This window comes from Manis javanica, chromosome 8 (genome assembly GCF_040802235.1).
Source record: "Manis javanica isolate MJ-LG chromosome 8, MJ_LKY, whole genome shotgun sequence".
Lineage (NCBI taxonomy): Eukaryota > Metazoa > Chordata > Mammalia > Pholidota > Manidae > Manis > Manis javanica.
The window spans coordinates 113,189,798-113,208,636 of NC_133163.1; the positions used below are offsets into that span (position 1 = coordinate 113,189,798).

Genomic DNA, 18,839 nt, shown 5'->3' on the forward strand with positions numbered 1-18,839 from the left:
CCTTAGTACATCTTTAATACCATTTCACAGAAGTATTTTCTTCTAAGTATGCACTAGGCACACACTACTGAATTACAGCTGCCCTAGCAGAAATACACTGGTAGCCATGAATGAGAACCATGATTTAATTTAAAATTTTCTAGAAGCCACATTTTAAAAGTAAAAAGAAACAGGTGTATAAACATGAGCAACTTCTTCATGAACATATCTCCCCAGGCAAGGGAAACAAAAGCAAAAATGAACAAGTGGGACTATATCAAGCTGAAAAGCTTCTGTACAGCAAAGAACACCACCAACAGAACAAAAAGGCATCCTACAGTATGGGAGAATATATTCATAAATGACAGATCTGATAAAGGGTTGACATCCAAAATATATAAAGAGCTCACACACCTCAACAAACAAAAAGCAAATAATCCAATTAAAAAACGGTCAGAGGAGCTGAACAGACAGTTCTCCAAAGAAGAAATTCAGATGGCCAACAGACAAATGAAAAGTTGCTCCACATCGCTTGTCATCAGAGAAATGCAAATTAAAACCACAATGAGATATCACCTCACACCAGTAAGGATGGCCACCATCCAAAAGACAAACAACAACAAATGGAAGCAACCTAAGTGTCCATCAGTAGATGAATGGATAAAGAAGATGTGTTACATATACACAATGGAATATTATTCAGCCATAAGAAGAAAACAAACCCTACCATTTTGCAACAACATGGATGGAGCTACAGGGTATTATGCTCAGTGAAATAAGCCAGGTGGAGAAAGACAAGTACCAAATGATTTCACTCACCTGTGGAGTATAAGAACAAAGAAAAAAACTGGAGGAGCAAAACAGCAGCAGACTCACAGAACCCAAGAATGGACTAACAGTTACCAAAGGGAAAGGGACTGGGGAGGATGGGTGGGAAGAGAGGGATAATGGGGGGGAATGAAAGGGGGCACTATGATTAGCATGTATAATGTGGGGGGAGGGCTGTACAACACAGAGAAGATAAGTAGTGACTCTATAGCATTTTACACTGATGGACAGTGATTGTAATGGGGTATGTGGGGGACTTGGTGATGGGGAGAGTTTAGCAAACATAATGTTCCTCATGTAATTGTAGATTAATGATACCAAAAAAAAAAAAATGGAGACAGGTGAGATTAAGTTTAATAATATATTTTATTTAACTCATGCCCCAAATAGTGCCTCAACATAAAACCAATTAAAAAATTATTGTGATAGTAATATAAAACAGACACTGAATGTCAAAGACTTAGTATTCCAAAAAAGGACGTAAAACATGTTTTTGACATTCAGTGTGTATTTTATACTTTCGGCACATTTAGATTTACCACATTTCAGGTCCTCAACAGGCATATGTGGCTAGTGGCTTGGCTCTGCCAGGAGTTGAGAAAGATACAAGTTGTAAGGCTGGCTTATGTACAAAAATGAAGCAGGCAAAGAGGTTCTATACTTAGCAATCTGTATGACCACAACCAACAAGACTTCTCCAGCACACAACTCTTCTTCCTCTGAACTCTGCACAACTGTTAATTCTATTCATGTGAAGCCAACCACAGGTTGTCTCCCTTTAGAATATAAGTTTGGGGCAGTGCCTACTCTTGTTTACCCTGTATCCCCAGGACTTAGAACAGTACTTGATGCAAGTGAGATGCTCAGTGAATACCTCCTTTAACAAACTCATGAACAGACACATATCTGCCTCCGGGCCTTAGCTTCTTTTGTACTTGGAAGGTTTTCCTTAATCTGCTATTTGAACATGTCAAGATAAATCATATCCCTTTTGGAAAGTTCAGCCCCATAGCTACCACTCTTTCTATAAAGCCTTCCCCGTTTCCCACAATTACAAACCATTTTTCCCTTAAGAACTTACATATCATTTCATATGTACCTTTAAAAAATTACATTCTACTGCTTTAGCTTGCATTCTATTTACTTGCGTACTTTATTCCTTGAGTAGTACAACAATGCTTTACAACACACTGGAAACTCAATATATAATTTCCTCTCCAATAAGGCACTAGTTTCCTAAAGACAAAGACCGTATTATTTCTGACTCTGTGGTCCACAAATTACTCAGCATAGTGCTTATGGACACAGCTGGTGCTCAGGATGTTTCTGTTAGTAAAAATGTCATCTCCCTGCACTATGACTCAAATAATTAAAAGTAAGAGATTGCTATGGGTTGGCAGGATGAATTAAAGCAATGTGAAGTATAAAGAGGAAAATGTAGGGAAAAATCGAAAGTGTGTCAGACTGCTGAAAGCATAAAGGAGAGCAGAGGTGTATGGAGCTGACAACTCTTCTTTTAAGTGGGTGGAATATAAATTATTGCTTAGGAGATGTTCAAAGAAGATGACAATATAATTGGTCACAAATGTTAAAAATTGATCTTTTTGTTATGTCTTAAGCATGCTTACAGATTATATTCTACAGTTATATTCTACAAATATGAAAGGGCTTAGCTAGCAATCGGATTACTATGTTGATAGCAGGTATGAGGAGTTACCTATCTTTAAGTACTCTGTTACTGGAACTTAAGGGAAATATTCTCTCACCAATGACACTAGTAGACATTGGAAAGGAACTTAAGTTTTAATACAAGACAGTAGACACATGCTTCTGCCTTCTCAGATCCCACAGGAACAATTCACTTGAATGGCTCATCTCTCATTCCATAGTACTCCATAGCTTTGGGGATGCTAGATTTACCATCCTTCTTAATAATTATGAAGGTAAGAGGAGAGGGCATGACTGAGGGCTGTGGTCAGTCCTATGATGGACACTCAGCTTACGGCAGCCCTTAGTTTAGGCTCCAACTTCTCCTGCGTTTGTACTCCTTAAACAAGCATTCTCTATAGGCAGTTGCTAAGCCATCCTTAATATCTAAAGAATGGCTGTGAAGATAGGGAAGGAAGAGAAACAAACATGCAGGTACACATAGTAAGAGAGGTGTGAGTAAAGACAGAAAAGTAAAATATGACCTAGAGTTAAAGAGAGAAAACAGCTGTAACTCCAGGGGGAAAGCGTGCTCCCAGCATGGGGGCAAACAAACCCATGAAGCCAAAATCAGTCAAGGAGAAAGACCTGTACTGGAGGCCTGGCTCCATTTGTCTCTCTTCTGGCTGCCCCTCTCGCTTTCCCGTTTAGTTCCTGTTTCTCACCCCTCCCTGAGCGTGCTTCCCTCTCCACCTACCCCTTGCAAACACCAATTGATAGGGAGATGGACTAAGGCCAGGAGAGAGAGATTCTGGAAATACTGCAATTTTACCCACAACAGCACCAGAAACTTTAGGGTCTGTATTGATTTAAAAGCAAGCTTCCACTGACAGGCTTTGCTGATCAGCCTTTTCCAATTTTTTCAGTGCTTTACTGGTATAAGAATTACACCAGTTTTCTGGAACTAATCATAACTCTCCACCCTAGTCCACTTACATGTAAGTTACTTGGGTCTGTTTTTGGAACCCTGCTTTTTATTTTTGATGAAATTCTTTAAAAGAAGATAAAATCCAAGTAACAATTTCCGCCTTCAGACTGAGCAAATGTCTCTAACAGTTCTGCACTTTGCAAAACAATGCACTGAAAAGGTGTTAGCACTTTGTGTTACTGTGAGATGTATGCAGGCCAAACAATTTCTATAACAAACTCACAACATTCTATTTGCAGTTAAAGAACGTAATGGCCCAACAAGGCTTCACCAGCAAAATGTTTAAAATAGAAGTGTTTGGTTTTTCTGCAGGAGAGAAAGGGCCAAATTTTGTATATGTAATTAAAGGTAATTAGTCTATACGCCTTATGTGATTTCACTTAGAGCTCTTTGAGAGATTTAAGGGGCAGAGGAAGGCCATATGGAATTTGGCTCTCACAGGTAAGTGAAGTCTCTTACTGCATTACATATGAACGTTTTTCTGCTTATATTTCACTATACTACAGACTACATTGTTAGCCGTAATAGGAGAACTGTTGTCCCAATGCTCCAAACTATGGGAAATACACACAAAGCACACACAACCAAAGAATTTATCCTAGTCCAGAAATATAACCAACTTTTGGGCTTAAGAAATAGCAGTTCCTTTTTTTGGCTAACTAGTGGAGCTAGTTAATAAAAGTTAAGGCAGCCTTGCCAAGAACAGACAGAAATTCATTCTACAATCACCACTAATTTAGCTCCCTTAAAGACTAGCAATTATTAATAGGGAATACTCAAATTACACCTTTCCAAGCCCAATAAATGAAATAACCTTTTCTATTTTTTCTTCACAAAATTAAGCATTAGCCAGTTTGGATTTGCATTGTAACATCACTGGAAATACTTAAATGTCCATGTAATATGTTTTCTTGACAATGTAAGTAGATTTGGAAATACACACACACGCATACACTTTTCCTTGTCTGAGGTTTGCTCCATTACTATATAGGACAGATGCTTTTCACATACCAATCTGAGGTTCTTACTACTGACTCACCAACTCAAGCACACTTTCATATTTAGGCTCTGCTCCCTGAGAAGAACGACAGTGACACTGGTGCTATTCCTTCTGCAAAGTATATTCAAAGGCTCAGATATTTTCAAACATCCTCCTCACCCTTTACCTAGAGGACAGGGCTTTTAAGTTTTTTGTGTTTAATATGAGGCTTCTGCTATTGCCTTCATGTTTACTTATTTCAAATAGGCCACTCGTGCTGAAAGGAGCAGTTCCTTCAGAGAACGCCAAGTTTGGCAGATGTGGCTTTGGCTGAAACCTCCATTCATCATTCCAGACCCCTTCAAAGTATAAGAAGGTCTGCCTCTTTTAACACAGGCCCAAATCAGGTTTTCCTCCTAAGATTATTCTTTTTCAACAGGAGCATGGTAAATACAAGAAACACAGGCACAGTTTAGCTGTGAGAGAGGCAGTCCTCTTTCGGCAGTGCCACTGCTCTATGCCAGGGTGGCTCGCAGTTGTTGTTTTCAGGCCCTACTCCCCACTTTGAGAATCTCAAGATGTTGAAATGTCTTAAGGTAAAATGTGTAGCTTTTAAGCAAGTGTTACATGAAGAGAAAGAAAAGTACGGTCTACAAGTTCACCATTCTCCTGTCACACTACCAACTGTTTTCTCCAAGTTCATAAGGCTTATCTTGGAGAACTTGGTCTCAGCTGGGTGGTGAAGCCCACTTGATTCTGTATCCCTGAATAAGGTACCTGGACCAGGACTGGAAAGCCGTTTCAAGTTGAATCACCCAGTCTCTTTCCAGGAACTTGCAACTGGGACATGGGGCTCCAGATTATGTCTGCTGGAGCTTCATCGAGGGGAAGAGCTGCATGAAAGGCCTTTTCCCACCACATGTAAGGAGAAGCAGAGGCCAGTAATGTGGAGAAAATGAAGAGGGCTAAGAGAAGCTGAGGAAAGAGATTTTATGACCCTAAGTCGAAGGAGAGTCCAGTGAAATGTCAGAGTCTGGAAGAGTTGGACAGAAAGTCAGGACAAGAAGTAGCTGTCTGGTTCTTAGAGACTTTCTAAGTGCTTTGTTCCAATCCCTAGTGAGATCTATTTCCTTCCTTGCTTCCGGGATATGTCTCTGCGCCTTCCAGTAACTCCTCCTTGTAGGTCGAAGTTAATGGGAATAGATTCTGTTGTTTGTAATCAAAATAGTGTTAAGGAAGACACACACATAAGCTCTCATTTTCTTCCTTAACCAGCATTCCCTAAACACTCACTTTGTGCAAGACATTACCCTAGATGCTTTAGGAGGGGGAAAGACTCTGCCCTTAGGGAGCTTATAGGTAGAAAACAAAGGTAAACAGCTAACATAGTACTAGGTCAAGCATTTCATAAAAACTAGTAAAATAAAGGAAGAGTGTGATGTGGAATGGTATAAGGGCCAAATTTATATATGCTTGGCCAAAAATGTTGTAAGAAATAAAAAAATGATCATATTTTGTAGATGTATATCTTTATTACATAAATTCTACACCAGTGTGTATATTTTACATCCATACTATGCAGTACCTATTTATTGAATATGGTCAGATACAAAAATCCATTTAGAACATACTCAATACTTTATTGGCAATTTAAAGGATTTTTTTCAAGACTAACTTTGAATATGTGTCATTTTCACCTATTGTGCTAACTTTAGTTCACAGTCTCATGTGTGATTCCACTGTTTTTTACAGCTGGCTTCCTTAGAAAAACTGTCACCCTTGAAATCCTAATATCTTAAATAAGATACCTGTCAACTAGTAGATAGGCATGATTTATGACAGCTGATGGTAGTCTATCTGACTGATTATTAGGTTATCTCAGGGGCCAACTGAACTGAAATAATGATGTTCTGAGAGGTATCCTAGGACTATGAAGACCACACGGTGAGAGTGGTATGGTTCTCTCGTTGTAAGTCCTCTCATTAAAGTCTCTAGATTCAAATGAGGCTACCAAGTCCCCAAAGTGACAGTGCCTCAACACAGGACATATGACAAACTAGCACACAGATAAGCCCCAGCAACTTATTCTCTAACATTTTTATTATAATCTTCCAAGAATGGTTTTCAATATTTCAGCTATGTTTCAACCATAATATTCAACTTGACATTTAACTCATTTTACCCCTTTAGCATCTCATCTCTCAAATCTATATTGGATAATAAAGCTAAAAGAACTTCATCACTGTTTGAAATTCACACCTTCCCATTTGAGAAAAAGACTCCCATCTTATCTTTAAATCAGAAAAGTTTTAATGAAAAATATATACTAAAAAAGACTAAGGAAACACATATGGTAATAGTAGCTCTGAGTCAAGAGATTAAATCTTGTACGTATTTTTCTAAACCTTCAACAATATTAGTTTTCTCCAGAACTTAACTACTTTTTAAGTGAAACAAAATTTCTTTGGGGCAACTACACATGGATAATTGCAAATTCCTTCTCTAAACTTACTCTCTTAGGCAGCAGAGTAAGAGACCTAGAGTGTAACTTTTCTTAACTGTAACTGCTGAGAGTGGAGCCAAACAAAAAGCTGACAGGATAGACTGATGGTTTCAATGTGTTTGTATCCAAATAACTCACTAGCTGCTGATGGACCACTTATGCCTGCAGATCTGCAATGCTGCAGATTTCAGTGTCCATGAAGAAAGCTTTATTGGAATACAGCTCATCTGTTTACATTTTGCTAATCGGAGTTTGTGTGCTACAAGGACAGAGCTGAACAGTTGCAAGAGAGACCACACATCCTGACATATTTACTTCTTTTCCTTTATACTATCTGACTTCGCAAGAGATCTCATCTTCCGCACTGGAGGCAGGAGGTAGCCAAATCACATATATCCTTCCTTGCGGCGGGCACTGATGCTGACATTCCCATAGACTACTGCAATAAACCTTTCTCCTGATGTTTCTTTCAGTACTTCAGCACTATTAACACCACTTCCTTTGAGAATTCATAAATGAATCCAGTTATGATAAAACCCAAATATTAACTGAATCAATTGGCCTAGCCATTGCACAATGGTTTCAACTTGATTTTATGAAACAAAAAAAGGCATGGTGATTTAATCATTTTGTCTGAGGTTCTTTACCCAGGTATTACAAGACAGCTGTGACCAAGTGTCCCCTCCAAACTGGCAAGAAGACTGTGGAGTTGTGAAGTAAAAGTGTTCATTTCTCACCAAAGAGGCTCAAATGAGCCTAAGTGTATTCCAATCTGACCATATTCAGCTCCTCTGAAAGAAATATAATCCCCTCAAGATTACAGATGTGATCAGTTGCCCATAGCCAGAATTCTGCTCTGCTGAGTCAGAGAAAGGACTGGGAAATATTAAGATACTACTGCTTGAAAATCCATAAAAAATTCCTCAAAAATTAAACTTATCTCTTCATTCTGATATTTATTAGAGCTATAAGAAACATACATAGGATATTTCCATTTCTACGAGATTAAATGTTTAGTTTCACTGTAAAATACTGGCTTGTGTTTAGATAACACTTTTACCTTAAGAATTCAAGGCCTTTATAGACATTACCTCATTCAACCCCAGCAGTTTTGCAAACTTAAGAAACAGTTTTCCCTGTTTTATGAATTAGGAAACTGAGGCAAAGTGGGGGTCCATGGTTAACACTGAGTCACAGTGAAACAGTGGGAAAATTTGGGCTAGACTTTTCTCCTTGCTCCAATTCTTAGCTGTCTCCTCCTATTTATCACATTGCCTATAACTAAATATGCAAGTGTCTAAATCACCACAATCCTCAAAATGTAATTTCAAGTCTACCCAGTTATCCTAATAAAGATCAGTTTTCCTTAACTTTAGTGGTGTGTCCTCTTTCTACAATATCTCTGGCCAAGAGACTTCTGAAAAACTTATACATGGCAAGAAAGGATCCAGATTTCACTTTACTTCAACCAAGTTCACTATTTCATTCTTTCTTCTCTAGTTACAAAAGCTTTCTACCCAGTTGGAGACCAAAAAGTTTCTCCTGAACTCCTTAAGCACTCCTAACTACTGAACATCTAAAATGAGGCATATTACTTGTTTGCAAGTACTCTTGTTATGATTCATTCTAAGTAAAATCTCCAGCTTTCTGGTATCTCTTCAGATGTTCTTATTTTTAATTTTCCTGTGTACTGCTTCATTTGCCCAGCTTGTTTATACTGTACTCCTAAGGTAGTTAACATCATAAGGTTTCTGTCATGCTTTCTTATGTTTTACTTTACATCTATGCTTTATTCCTCTTTTGAGGCAGAACCATATACCTGCTAAGTTAACAGCTGCCTAGATTTAAAGCTCTTTTTCTGGTACCAACAAACACCTCCTAACCTTTTTGGTGATTCATAAAACCATTCCCTCCCCAAAAACTCAAAATTGCAAAGCCTGATCATCTCTTTGAACAGTTTCTTTATTCATAGCCTAAAGGTTTCCATGGGAACAAATGGCTTGCATAAGGTATCTGAGTTTCTCCCAGTTGTATATATGGCACATACTGAACATGAATGATTAATATACTTTGGAAAGAAATATTTCAAAACCTAGATTGCCCAAGGCCTTAAAAGGTTTTGGAGGTTAACAAAGGCAGCCTTCTAAGGCATGAAATTTGGGGGAGCTGTGTGCAACAGGAAATCCTACTCTTTCACTGGGGGGAAGTTACAGGCCATTGCTTTAATTAAACACTTTTATGACTATATTCCACCACTCTGTTACGTAAGGGATAACGGGTTTAAGTCCCCACGCATCTGCTGGGTATATGTGTATATATACACACAAGCAAAAATATGTACAAAAACATGCCACACACATATTCCTAGCTCAGGTTTGCCTACTGTGTGACCCTGGGTAATTAAGTTACTAAATTTCCATACTCAAAAATTAGAAAAATGAATTAACTATATAAAGCACCTATGGGGACTTAAGTTCACTTGCTTTCTCTGCCCCATGAGATTTTGGCTGGACATTGTTACATTGTGAAATTTCAGTAGGTATCTTGCTGTTTTTTTTTACTTGAGGATAACTATCTCCTTTATAAGACAGCCAAAGCAGAATGTTCCATAGCAGATTAGAACAGCTGCTGGGAAGCCAGGACATGGCAGTTCAGGCTTAGATCAGCTATGATATATTTATTCCTAGAACCTTTGAGAAGTTTTCCCAGGCAAGCTGCTGGGTGGAAGTGGAATTAAGTATTCAATCAAAGCAAGATGAGTTCCTCCATTACCTTTAGAATCTCTTAATACAATCAAGAAGGCTACAGAAACAAAGCCATCACTGTAGTGTCTGTTTATATTACAGTTTGGCCTTTCCAAATGTCAAGTGAAGTGGCAGGAATTTATCATAACCTACTCTAGAACTTCTACTAAAAATGGCAAAGCTATTGTTCAATCACTGTTCCTAAGAAAGTTAAGTCTGAGAATAGAAATAGGAAGCACCTTCACAGCTCTTTCTGGTTAAGTCAGAGGCGTCCACCATATTTTATCTATATGCATGCTTATTTGGGGATCTATAGCCCTATTTTCTTGCCACTTGCTTATTCCTCCCCCTCCGGCCCATCCTCTTTCATCTGTTCCTGCCCTCACTGACTTGTTCCCTCTCCGTCCCTCTCTCTCCTGCCACTTCAGCTGCATGCTTACTCTGTTTTATTCATCCTTAATTACCAAATATATACTAGTTCTTTATCATGAGTCCAGTCCATATGTAGCTACACACCTTCATGCTCACAGTGTCCTTCTCCTATGCTTAGGCCTCCTGTGCTTCTTAGGCCACTGGTTTCACCTCTCTCTGCCCTGTTCTTGTGATAGGATTACAAGCAAAAGTGGGACGTGTACTGGATAAAAGACTTATGGACTGGGAAATTTAAAAACTGACAGTGTATACACTCTGCTAAGTAAAAGGACCCTGAGCACATAGGGAAACTCAAAAACATTCCCATAACAGGAAAATAAGTTTGGACCTATAATACACTAAACACATTAATGACTGAAAAAGTGTTCAGAAAACAAGGAAGGGTTACAATCCACGGCTGCTTCCATCTGCTGATTGCAAGGTAGATGCAATTAATTACCATGATCAAACACTGCTACTCTTCCTTGTGAAGCTGGCCCACTGCACCGAACACTGAAGCTATGAGGAGAGCAAGCAAGCTGCAGGGAATCCAGAGTCAATCTTTAAGTCCCTGACTCTTTTCGGTCTTGTGTACTCAGAACAATCTACAGCAACTACATCTGAAAAGCGGAGCATGATTGTGCTCAATGCCAAAGCCATTTGTGCTTTGAAAAACCAAAACACAGTGATATATGAAGCAAAAAAAAGACAAAACTGAAGACTGTATGTGGTTTAGTCACAAGAGAAAATAATCTAAAACTCTGACTTACCAACAGTGAATAAATAAGAATATGATTTTTCATAGTCATTACATATAGGCGCAGAATTTCACATTTAAAACATTGTTTTTCTCTATAGTAAGTTTGGAAATTCTCCAGCAATCTTGAGGCTCAGTAATTTGAACTATAATTTGCAAACAAAAATCTACCCTCATCCCCAGGCATCCAGTTATGAGAAAACACTAGATAATGTTCCTACTTCAATTCACTGACCACTGCACATCCACTTTGACACAACTGTATTTATAATGTAATTAACTTCTAAAAAATAATTCTGAAACCGAGGAAGATATCAAGTATAAATATCTGCACCTGGATGTTTCTTGTACAGTAACATGTGGACCTTGAGGGATTTTTTAATACAATCTAAGAATTCAAATAATTCTTAAAAACTTAGATATTCTAACTTTCTACTCAGTGCACAAATTTCCCCAACATCAAGAATGCGTAACTGTTCAACTTCTGCCTGAAAGCCGTTCCCCTTCCCCAAGAGACAGGAAATCCTATTGCATAAGAGAGCTTATTTCTGCTCACAAGTTGTTTTTTTTTCTTCCTGCAAGGTGTTTGCAAAGAAAGGAAACAAGATATTGCACCACTTTATTTGTTGAACTTGTGCCTGAAACGCATGGCTCAGGATAAATAGGGACAGTAACAAGTTGCTTAGTGATGGAAGAGGTAGGAAAGAGACCATAATCCACTGCTACAGACTTTTAAAAAGTAGTCATTATAATAATAATATTATACAGACCCGGCAAGACAAGCAAACAATACAAAAGGATTAATGTGAAAATTTAAGAATGCCACTATTTCCCATTTCTAATCATATTCTTCAAAGGTAATCATTATTAAATATCCTCTATGCTCACATAGACATATCTGTATTATCTATGCATTTCTTGTATGACACAAATACAATCACACTGTACTGTTTTGCAAACCTTCTCACTTAAAAATATCCTGTGGCATCTTTCCATGTTAATATACAGAGCTCTACCTTCTTTTGGATACCTAATTCCATGGCATAAATATATCATCATTTATTTATCCAGATGCACATTGATGACATTTAGATTACTCTCATGTTGTTTTAATTGTTACACAGAGCCAAAATTTAAGTTCTTATAATTCTTTCAATAATTTTTCTTCTGGAATCATTTGGAATAAACCTAATCTATCATTTAATAGCTCTTTAAACATTTGAAATCACTATCGTATCATATGGGGAGAAAATGGGAAAACACATGAAAGGAAGGTTTTGAGTCATAATCACTAGGGGAAATGATTTCCTTAAAAAAAAAATCTAAATGTCTGACAACACAAATGGTGCCTAAATTATGGTCTATGAAGTTGATGGGGTAGTATACAATGATTAAAAACATGAAGACTCTGTAGCATGACACATGGTATGATGTTAAGTGAAAGATGACATGCAGTTGCATGTGAATGGACATTAACTACGAAATATGTCTGCATATTTAAAGGAGAGAAATAGTCAACTTAGAAGTAGCTGAGTTAGGGTGAAAAGAGCATGGATCATCATTTCCTTTCAAAATATCCTTTAATATTTTGTAATTTGGCTTGTACAATTAATGAAGAAAGACAAAATGATAGCTATATTAGGAAGATCAAGATCCTCATTCTTAGTTTCAAGGGCCTCGCCTCAAGGCTCCCTTTACTTTCGTCCCTGATTATCTGGGAGGTATCAGCCCTTGTAGTAAATAACCAGGTCTTTGAACTCTTGACAGCAAAGATACAATCAGCAAACAAAGCTTGACAGGAACAGAATGGAATGGAAGGAAAGGGGTTAGAAAGGAAATTGTCCCTGGAAAGGAGCAACCAGGAAGAGCTCCAACTAGGCCACCCCACAGACCATCCAGCGCTACCGGGTTTGTTCTGTTGCCACTTGAGTAAAGAACTGGTACAGATTTCCAGATCATATGATTAGGGCAATCTGGGGTCCAAAAACTCAAGGGAAAAATTAACATCTGGGTACTTAAGGAGGAACTGGTCATGGTCCTAAGCCCACACAAAAAGTCCCCAATTTAGGAATTTAAAGCCTCAAGGTCTGGTCACAATAACAATAGAGATATATTTAAATTCATAATCACTCACTTTTCCCCCAAAATTTCATCCATTATTTTACAATGATTAATCGCTTGGACAAACCAAAGTTGCAATGGCGTTTTGTTGTTTTTTTTCCAGTATTCCTTATTTGGATCATAATATCCAAATATTTTGCAAATCACTGGCCTGTGCTAAATAATGACAGACAAAGCACTAGTGAATAAAAATAATGATTACTTATTTTGGTTTCTGTGTGACTTTGGCATGAAAGGGTGTTTATTTACAATGCCACAACATCACCTTGGTTCTGGAGAGAGTGGCATATGTGCTCTGGCTGCTCAAACATTAACTACTGATGAGTCACATTTGCAGCTGAGAACTCACTAGAAAAATGGGAGCAGAAACACTGATGCTTGTAAGTTAGGAATAAGCTCTAGTGTTCATGCTCACACTTGTAATGAAACTTGGTGAAATCTTGTCCATGTTCTTGTGAACTGATCTACTTTAAAAGTAAATTTCCTTTTTTTCAATCTTCATGGAATATTCTTAATAATAATTTGGCAGAAATCTAAAAAAGAAATACTTACCAATCTTTCTAACTTCATCTTGTCAAGGAAATACTTCCCAACTGCCTACTATGTCAAAGAAATATGTCGGGCTTCGAGATACCTTTGAGACCCAAGGGTGAAGAAGGTACAAGCCTTGTTCACAAGGAGCTTATAGTCTTAATGCAGTGGGGTGTGGGAGGGTGATACGCAATTAAAATTTTAAAATGGTCAATACCCAATCATTAGTAACAGAATCAGGATTGAAAAAATCCTAATACTTAGTAATAATGGGATAAAATGACATTTAAGAGGCTTTGGTGCTCAAAATTAATTATATAAGCACAAAATGAAGAAAGCCTTGGTTTATGGCAGCTTACATAAAAAAGCTATAAAGGTCTCAGATGAATAAACTTCAGAAACACATAAAAGTCAACTATGTGAAATAGCTGTTAAAATAGCTAATCTAAATTAATAGAAATATTGTGCCCAGATCAAGGAAGATAATAATCCCACTGTCTCCACTATCTCAGAGTTACCAGTGCTGTTTTACGAGGCTCATTTAACAGGAACATCACAAAACTAGGAGTATGTGTGTACGCTTGCACATTCATGCTTGCTAGTGGAACAATGATTATGAAATATCTATAAATCATATTGTGCAAAAAGATTGAAGGAATTGAAGACATGTGGCTTAATAGAAGACTTGGAGGTGAGTGGTGGAGGGGGCAGCATATAAGGGTTGTGATGAATGCCCTTGAGCTGCTGCGAACAAAGGGCTCAACTGTATTTCATGGAAATAAATAGGCAAATTTTGACTCAATATGAAGAGCTTCCAATACATTGGGCTTTCCAAGAGTGAATTACCTTAAAGGGTGGTAAACTCTATGGCTAGTCATAATCAAGCAAAAATGTATGACCATTTGTTAAGAAAACCCTAGAAACTATTTTTTTAAGGTGGCATAATTTTTTTTAAATTAAAGTATCATTGATATACAATCATATTGGTTTCAGATACACAATACAGTGATTCAACAGTTACCCATATTATTAAATCCTCATCCCTTCCAATGCGGTCACTATCTATCAATGTAGTAAGATGTTACAGAATCATTAACTGTATTCTCCATGCTGAACTACCATCCCTGTTACCAACCTATATAATGATTGCAAATTATTGTGCCCCTTATTCCCCTCCCCAGCCCCTCCCTTTTCGTAACCACTAGTCCCTTCTCAGTGTCTATGAGTCTACCGCTATTTTGTTCCTTCTGCCTAGAAACTATTGTTAGTGCTGGGTAGCAATCTTAACTGATCTCTAAAGCTCTTCCTATCTTGGAAAAGCATGTGGATATCTTTTCAGCTGCAGGTATGAATATTAAGATGACACCCTCCACAGCTGTTTTAAGAACAATGGACAATCTCAAAAAGAAAAGAGGTCAGGAATCACAGATGAGCTTTATTTAAGACCTAAAAGGCTTTGTGGCTTTTAGATGATTGTCAGAAGAGGTACTGGAAGAGAGACCACTACAACTGATGCAATGGATACACCAATCTCTGAGGCTCCAGTTTTTCCTTGCTGCCTTAAGTGAAAGGCAATTTTTTAAGCCCCCTTTCCTCCAGTGCTCTCCTTAGTTAGTTTTTGTTTTCAGTAAATGGAGAATGCTGAAACTTCAAGAATCTGAAGTGCTCTCCTGTGTTTGGAGAGAGTATAAACCCAGCAACCCAGATGTTATTCCTACATACAAGCTCATGAGATTTTGTGGCTCCATAGTGAAAAGGGAAGACTGGCCTGATCCAATGGGTCTATCTGGAAGGGCTTACAGAGGAAATCCTGCAAACTGGCTTTGGCCACTTTCCTCACACTCACTCAAACTTCAAACTTGGCTGGTTCTAGCATGTTTTTACCTACACCTTAGATTTGTGAGACAAACATGTTTATCATATGTGAGATGTCATAACTGTCACCTTGAAATGTATGAAACCAGGAACAACACAACAGCCAACTTTAAAGTTTAGTTGGCAAAACTAAAGACAAGTTTCAACTTATACATATATCCTGTGAACTTAGTTGCCAATCTTAAATCCTAAGCTGGGAACATTCCATATTTAAGGATAGAATCAATGAACAAATATATACTAAGAGGCTACTGTAAGCAAGAACTCATGTTAGGGTCTTGAAAGACAAATGCCCATTCTGGCCTCCCCAGTTATGACTATGGCTCACTATTGCCATGGTCAGGGTGTAAAATGACTTGAAAAACACACACCAGCTCATATAATTCCATACACTCTAGCAAGTGAAACTCAAATTCCTTCAATCGTACCTTCAATAGTGATACTTGAAATAGAAACCATGTTTCAGTCATTCACTTAAAACTGTCACACTGAAGAAAGCATAAAGCAGAGAAATGTCCATCAACGTCAAACAATGAAACTTCATGCTGAAGGACTTCATCTTCTGCGAGAGGTATCCTTTAGGTATAGTTACCTTAAGGTTGGTAACATTTGCTTACCAGGTTATTTTTCAGGAAGCCAGTAAGATATTTCACATATTAGAGCTTTTACATTGAAAAAAAAAAAAGGCATGTTTTTAAAAATTATAAACTGAATTTTAAAAAATCCTCAAAGGCCATGGGTTATTAAAATCAACAGGGCTTCCAAATTAATGAGAACTCTGGATACAATGACAGTGTTACAGTATTTCTGAATATAAATTTCAGTATGTCTTTTTTAAGGATATATAATCTCAATGTGGTAAAATATACATATAGTTTGCAACACCAAGCTCTCCTCCTTTCTTTGGTATACATAAAGAAATGAAAAGAGAATGACTCAAGTACCAAAAGCACCATCCCACACTGAGTATTTCAGGCGGGTGAAAGAATTCAAAAGTTGGTTTGTGGGCACAGGCACCACATCACAGCCAATCATCTCAACTTCCCCTCCAGGAGCCAGAGAGTAAAGTTGCTTTTTAATTCACTTTGTTAATTTATTTATCCAGCAAGCAGGGGAGATATGTGGTCTAGTAAAAAACGTAAAGTTCACAAGAAAATCTGCAAATTTTAGGGTTTCCAGCTAAGCTGTATGCTAAGCAAATGGAGAAAACAGACTTGACTTACCTGCACTGCCGAGCTGTTTATAAAACCTGTATTCTAAATGAAGCTGTGGAGCACGTGATTTTATTGGTTCCTGAAACCCAAGAAGAGAAGTTGTGATCAGATTTAGACAAATAGGGTTTTTCCATTCTTAGGTTTGCAGAGTAAGCCAGGGGGGCTAAGACCACTTAGTATTTCAGAGATGATCCATTTATGACAGCATTTTAATACCACAATTTCTCTTTGAAAACACAGGTAGGGGAAGATGAAGCTGAGTTATATACAATGCCTTCCATGGATATTTAAATAAAAATGCTCTGTATGAGCCATCAATAAAAATACTCTGTATGAGCCATCATTCAAGGATAGCGCCCTCACCATGAAATGTTCTACTGAAATGTATTTTCCTAGGAAACCAGATGCCAAACCTTTAATTAAATACCAGCATATATTCCCTGCTTGTTTTATTATGGATTTTGGGTGGTAAAAAGTGTTTTTAGAAAAACAATACTCAGGAAAAAAATTTCAATAAATAAAAATCAGGAAGAAAGTGAAAATAACCCAAGATCCTATCTTAGATTTAAAGAGAAACACTATTTAAATTTTGGTGAATGTCTTCCAAATATTTATTTATACATATATGATATAGACCCAAAAGTATATTTGAAATAACTGAAGTCATACTACATTTGCTGTTCTGTAATGTGCCTTTAAATTCAACAATATGATGACATTTCTGATGGTAGTAAATAAAGCTGTAGATAATTCATGGCTGTAGTATTCCCTGGAATGTGTGTGTGTGTGTGTGTGTACACATATACACCACAGTTCTTTAACATGACTGTTCTCAGTTTTCAGTATTACGAATAATGCTACAGGAACATTCTGATGGATATTTATTTTCACACTTAAGAGAATTAAAGATTGTAAATGCAATTAAAATATGTAACTTCACCTATCATGGTGAATATTTCCTAGTGTATGTAATTGACAAATCCCTAAATTGTGCACATGAAACTAATACTGTATATCAACTATACTTCAACTTAAAAAGTAACTTTAATCAATATGAGTTCAAGTTTTCAAAAACAGAGATCAGACCCCAAGAGATAAAGCAGGCAAACTACCATACTCTGTACTACAACAAAATTTAACAATTTGCAGGTTAATTATTCTGAATTGACAGTACATGAGCAACTAATTAACAAGAAAATCAAACAGTACCCTAAAAGATATATCTGCGTATCCATTAGGAAGGCTATTATCAAAAACACAAAAAACAAGTGCTGGTGAGGATGTGGAGAAAGTGGAACCCTTGTGCACTGTTGTGTATAGCTGGAGCAACTACTGTGGAAAACAGCATGGTAATTTCTCAAAAAATTAAACATACAATTACCATATAATCCAGCAATTCCAATTCTAGATATAGACCCAAAAGAATTGAAAACAGGGAGTAAAACTGATATTTGTACACCCACATTCATAGCAGCATTCATAATAGTCAAAAGGCGCAAGTGACCCAGGTATCTATCAACAAATGAATGGATAACAAAACATGGTTACATTTTGTTCCACATATATGATGGATTATTATTCAGCTGTAAGAAAAAAGGACATTCTGACACATGGTACAACATGGATGAACTTTGAAGACATTATGCTAAGCAAAATAAGCCAGACACAAAAGGACAAACACTGCATGCCGCCACTTATATGAGGTACCTAGTCAAATTCAGAGACAGAAAGTTGAATGGTGGTTGCCAGGGGCTGGGAGAAAGGAGGAGTGAGGAATTAGTGTTTAATGGGTACAGAATTTCAGTTGAGGAAGTTGAGAAAGTCTGTACACTTTAAAATGGCTATAATGGTAAATTCTAGATATCAATTCCTTATCAGATAAATGATTTTCAATATTTTTCCCCATTCCATGGGTTGTTTTTTCAGAGTCTTTTGATGTACAAAGTAAGTTTTTAATTTTGTTAAAGTTCAACTTCTCTTTCCTTGACTGTGTTTTTTGTCACATAAAAGAAATCACTGCCAAATCCAATGTCATGAAGCTTTCCCCCTAAGTTTTCTTCTAAGAGATTTATGGTTTTAGCTCCTGTGTTTAGATCTATGATCTACTTTGAGTTTGTTTTTATATATGATGTAAGGTAAGGGTCCAACTTCATTGCATATGATTATTTAGGGATATTTTCCTAACACCATTTGTTGAAAAACTGTCCTTTCCCAATTGAATAGTAACAGTCCTAATTTTAAGACAGGCTCAAAGGAGGGAGA

General features: G+C 37.3%; 1 protein-coding gene across 6 annotated transcripts in view; it reads right to left on the reverse strand.

Annotated features, from left to right (window-relative positions):
* The window catches only part of CSNK1G1 (casein kinase 1 gamma 1), a 304,324-nt gene that overhangs the window by 52,088 nt on the left and 233,397 nt on the right, over positions 1 to 18,839 (reverse strand). For all 6 annotated transcript variants that reach the window (XM_073211961.1, XM_073211960.1, XM_073211959.1 and 3 more), the window contains one exon: positions 16,587 to 16,656. In XM_073211961.1, the coding sequence (XP_073068062.1) occupies positions 16,587 to 16,656 (70 nt within the window). The remainder of the gene's footprint in view (positions 1 to 16,586; positions 16,657 to 18,839) is intronic.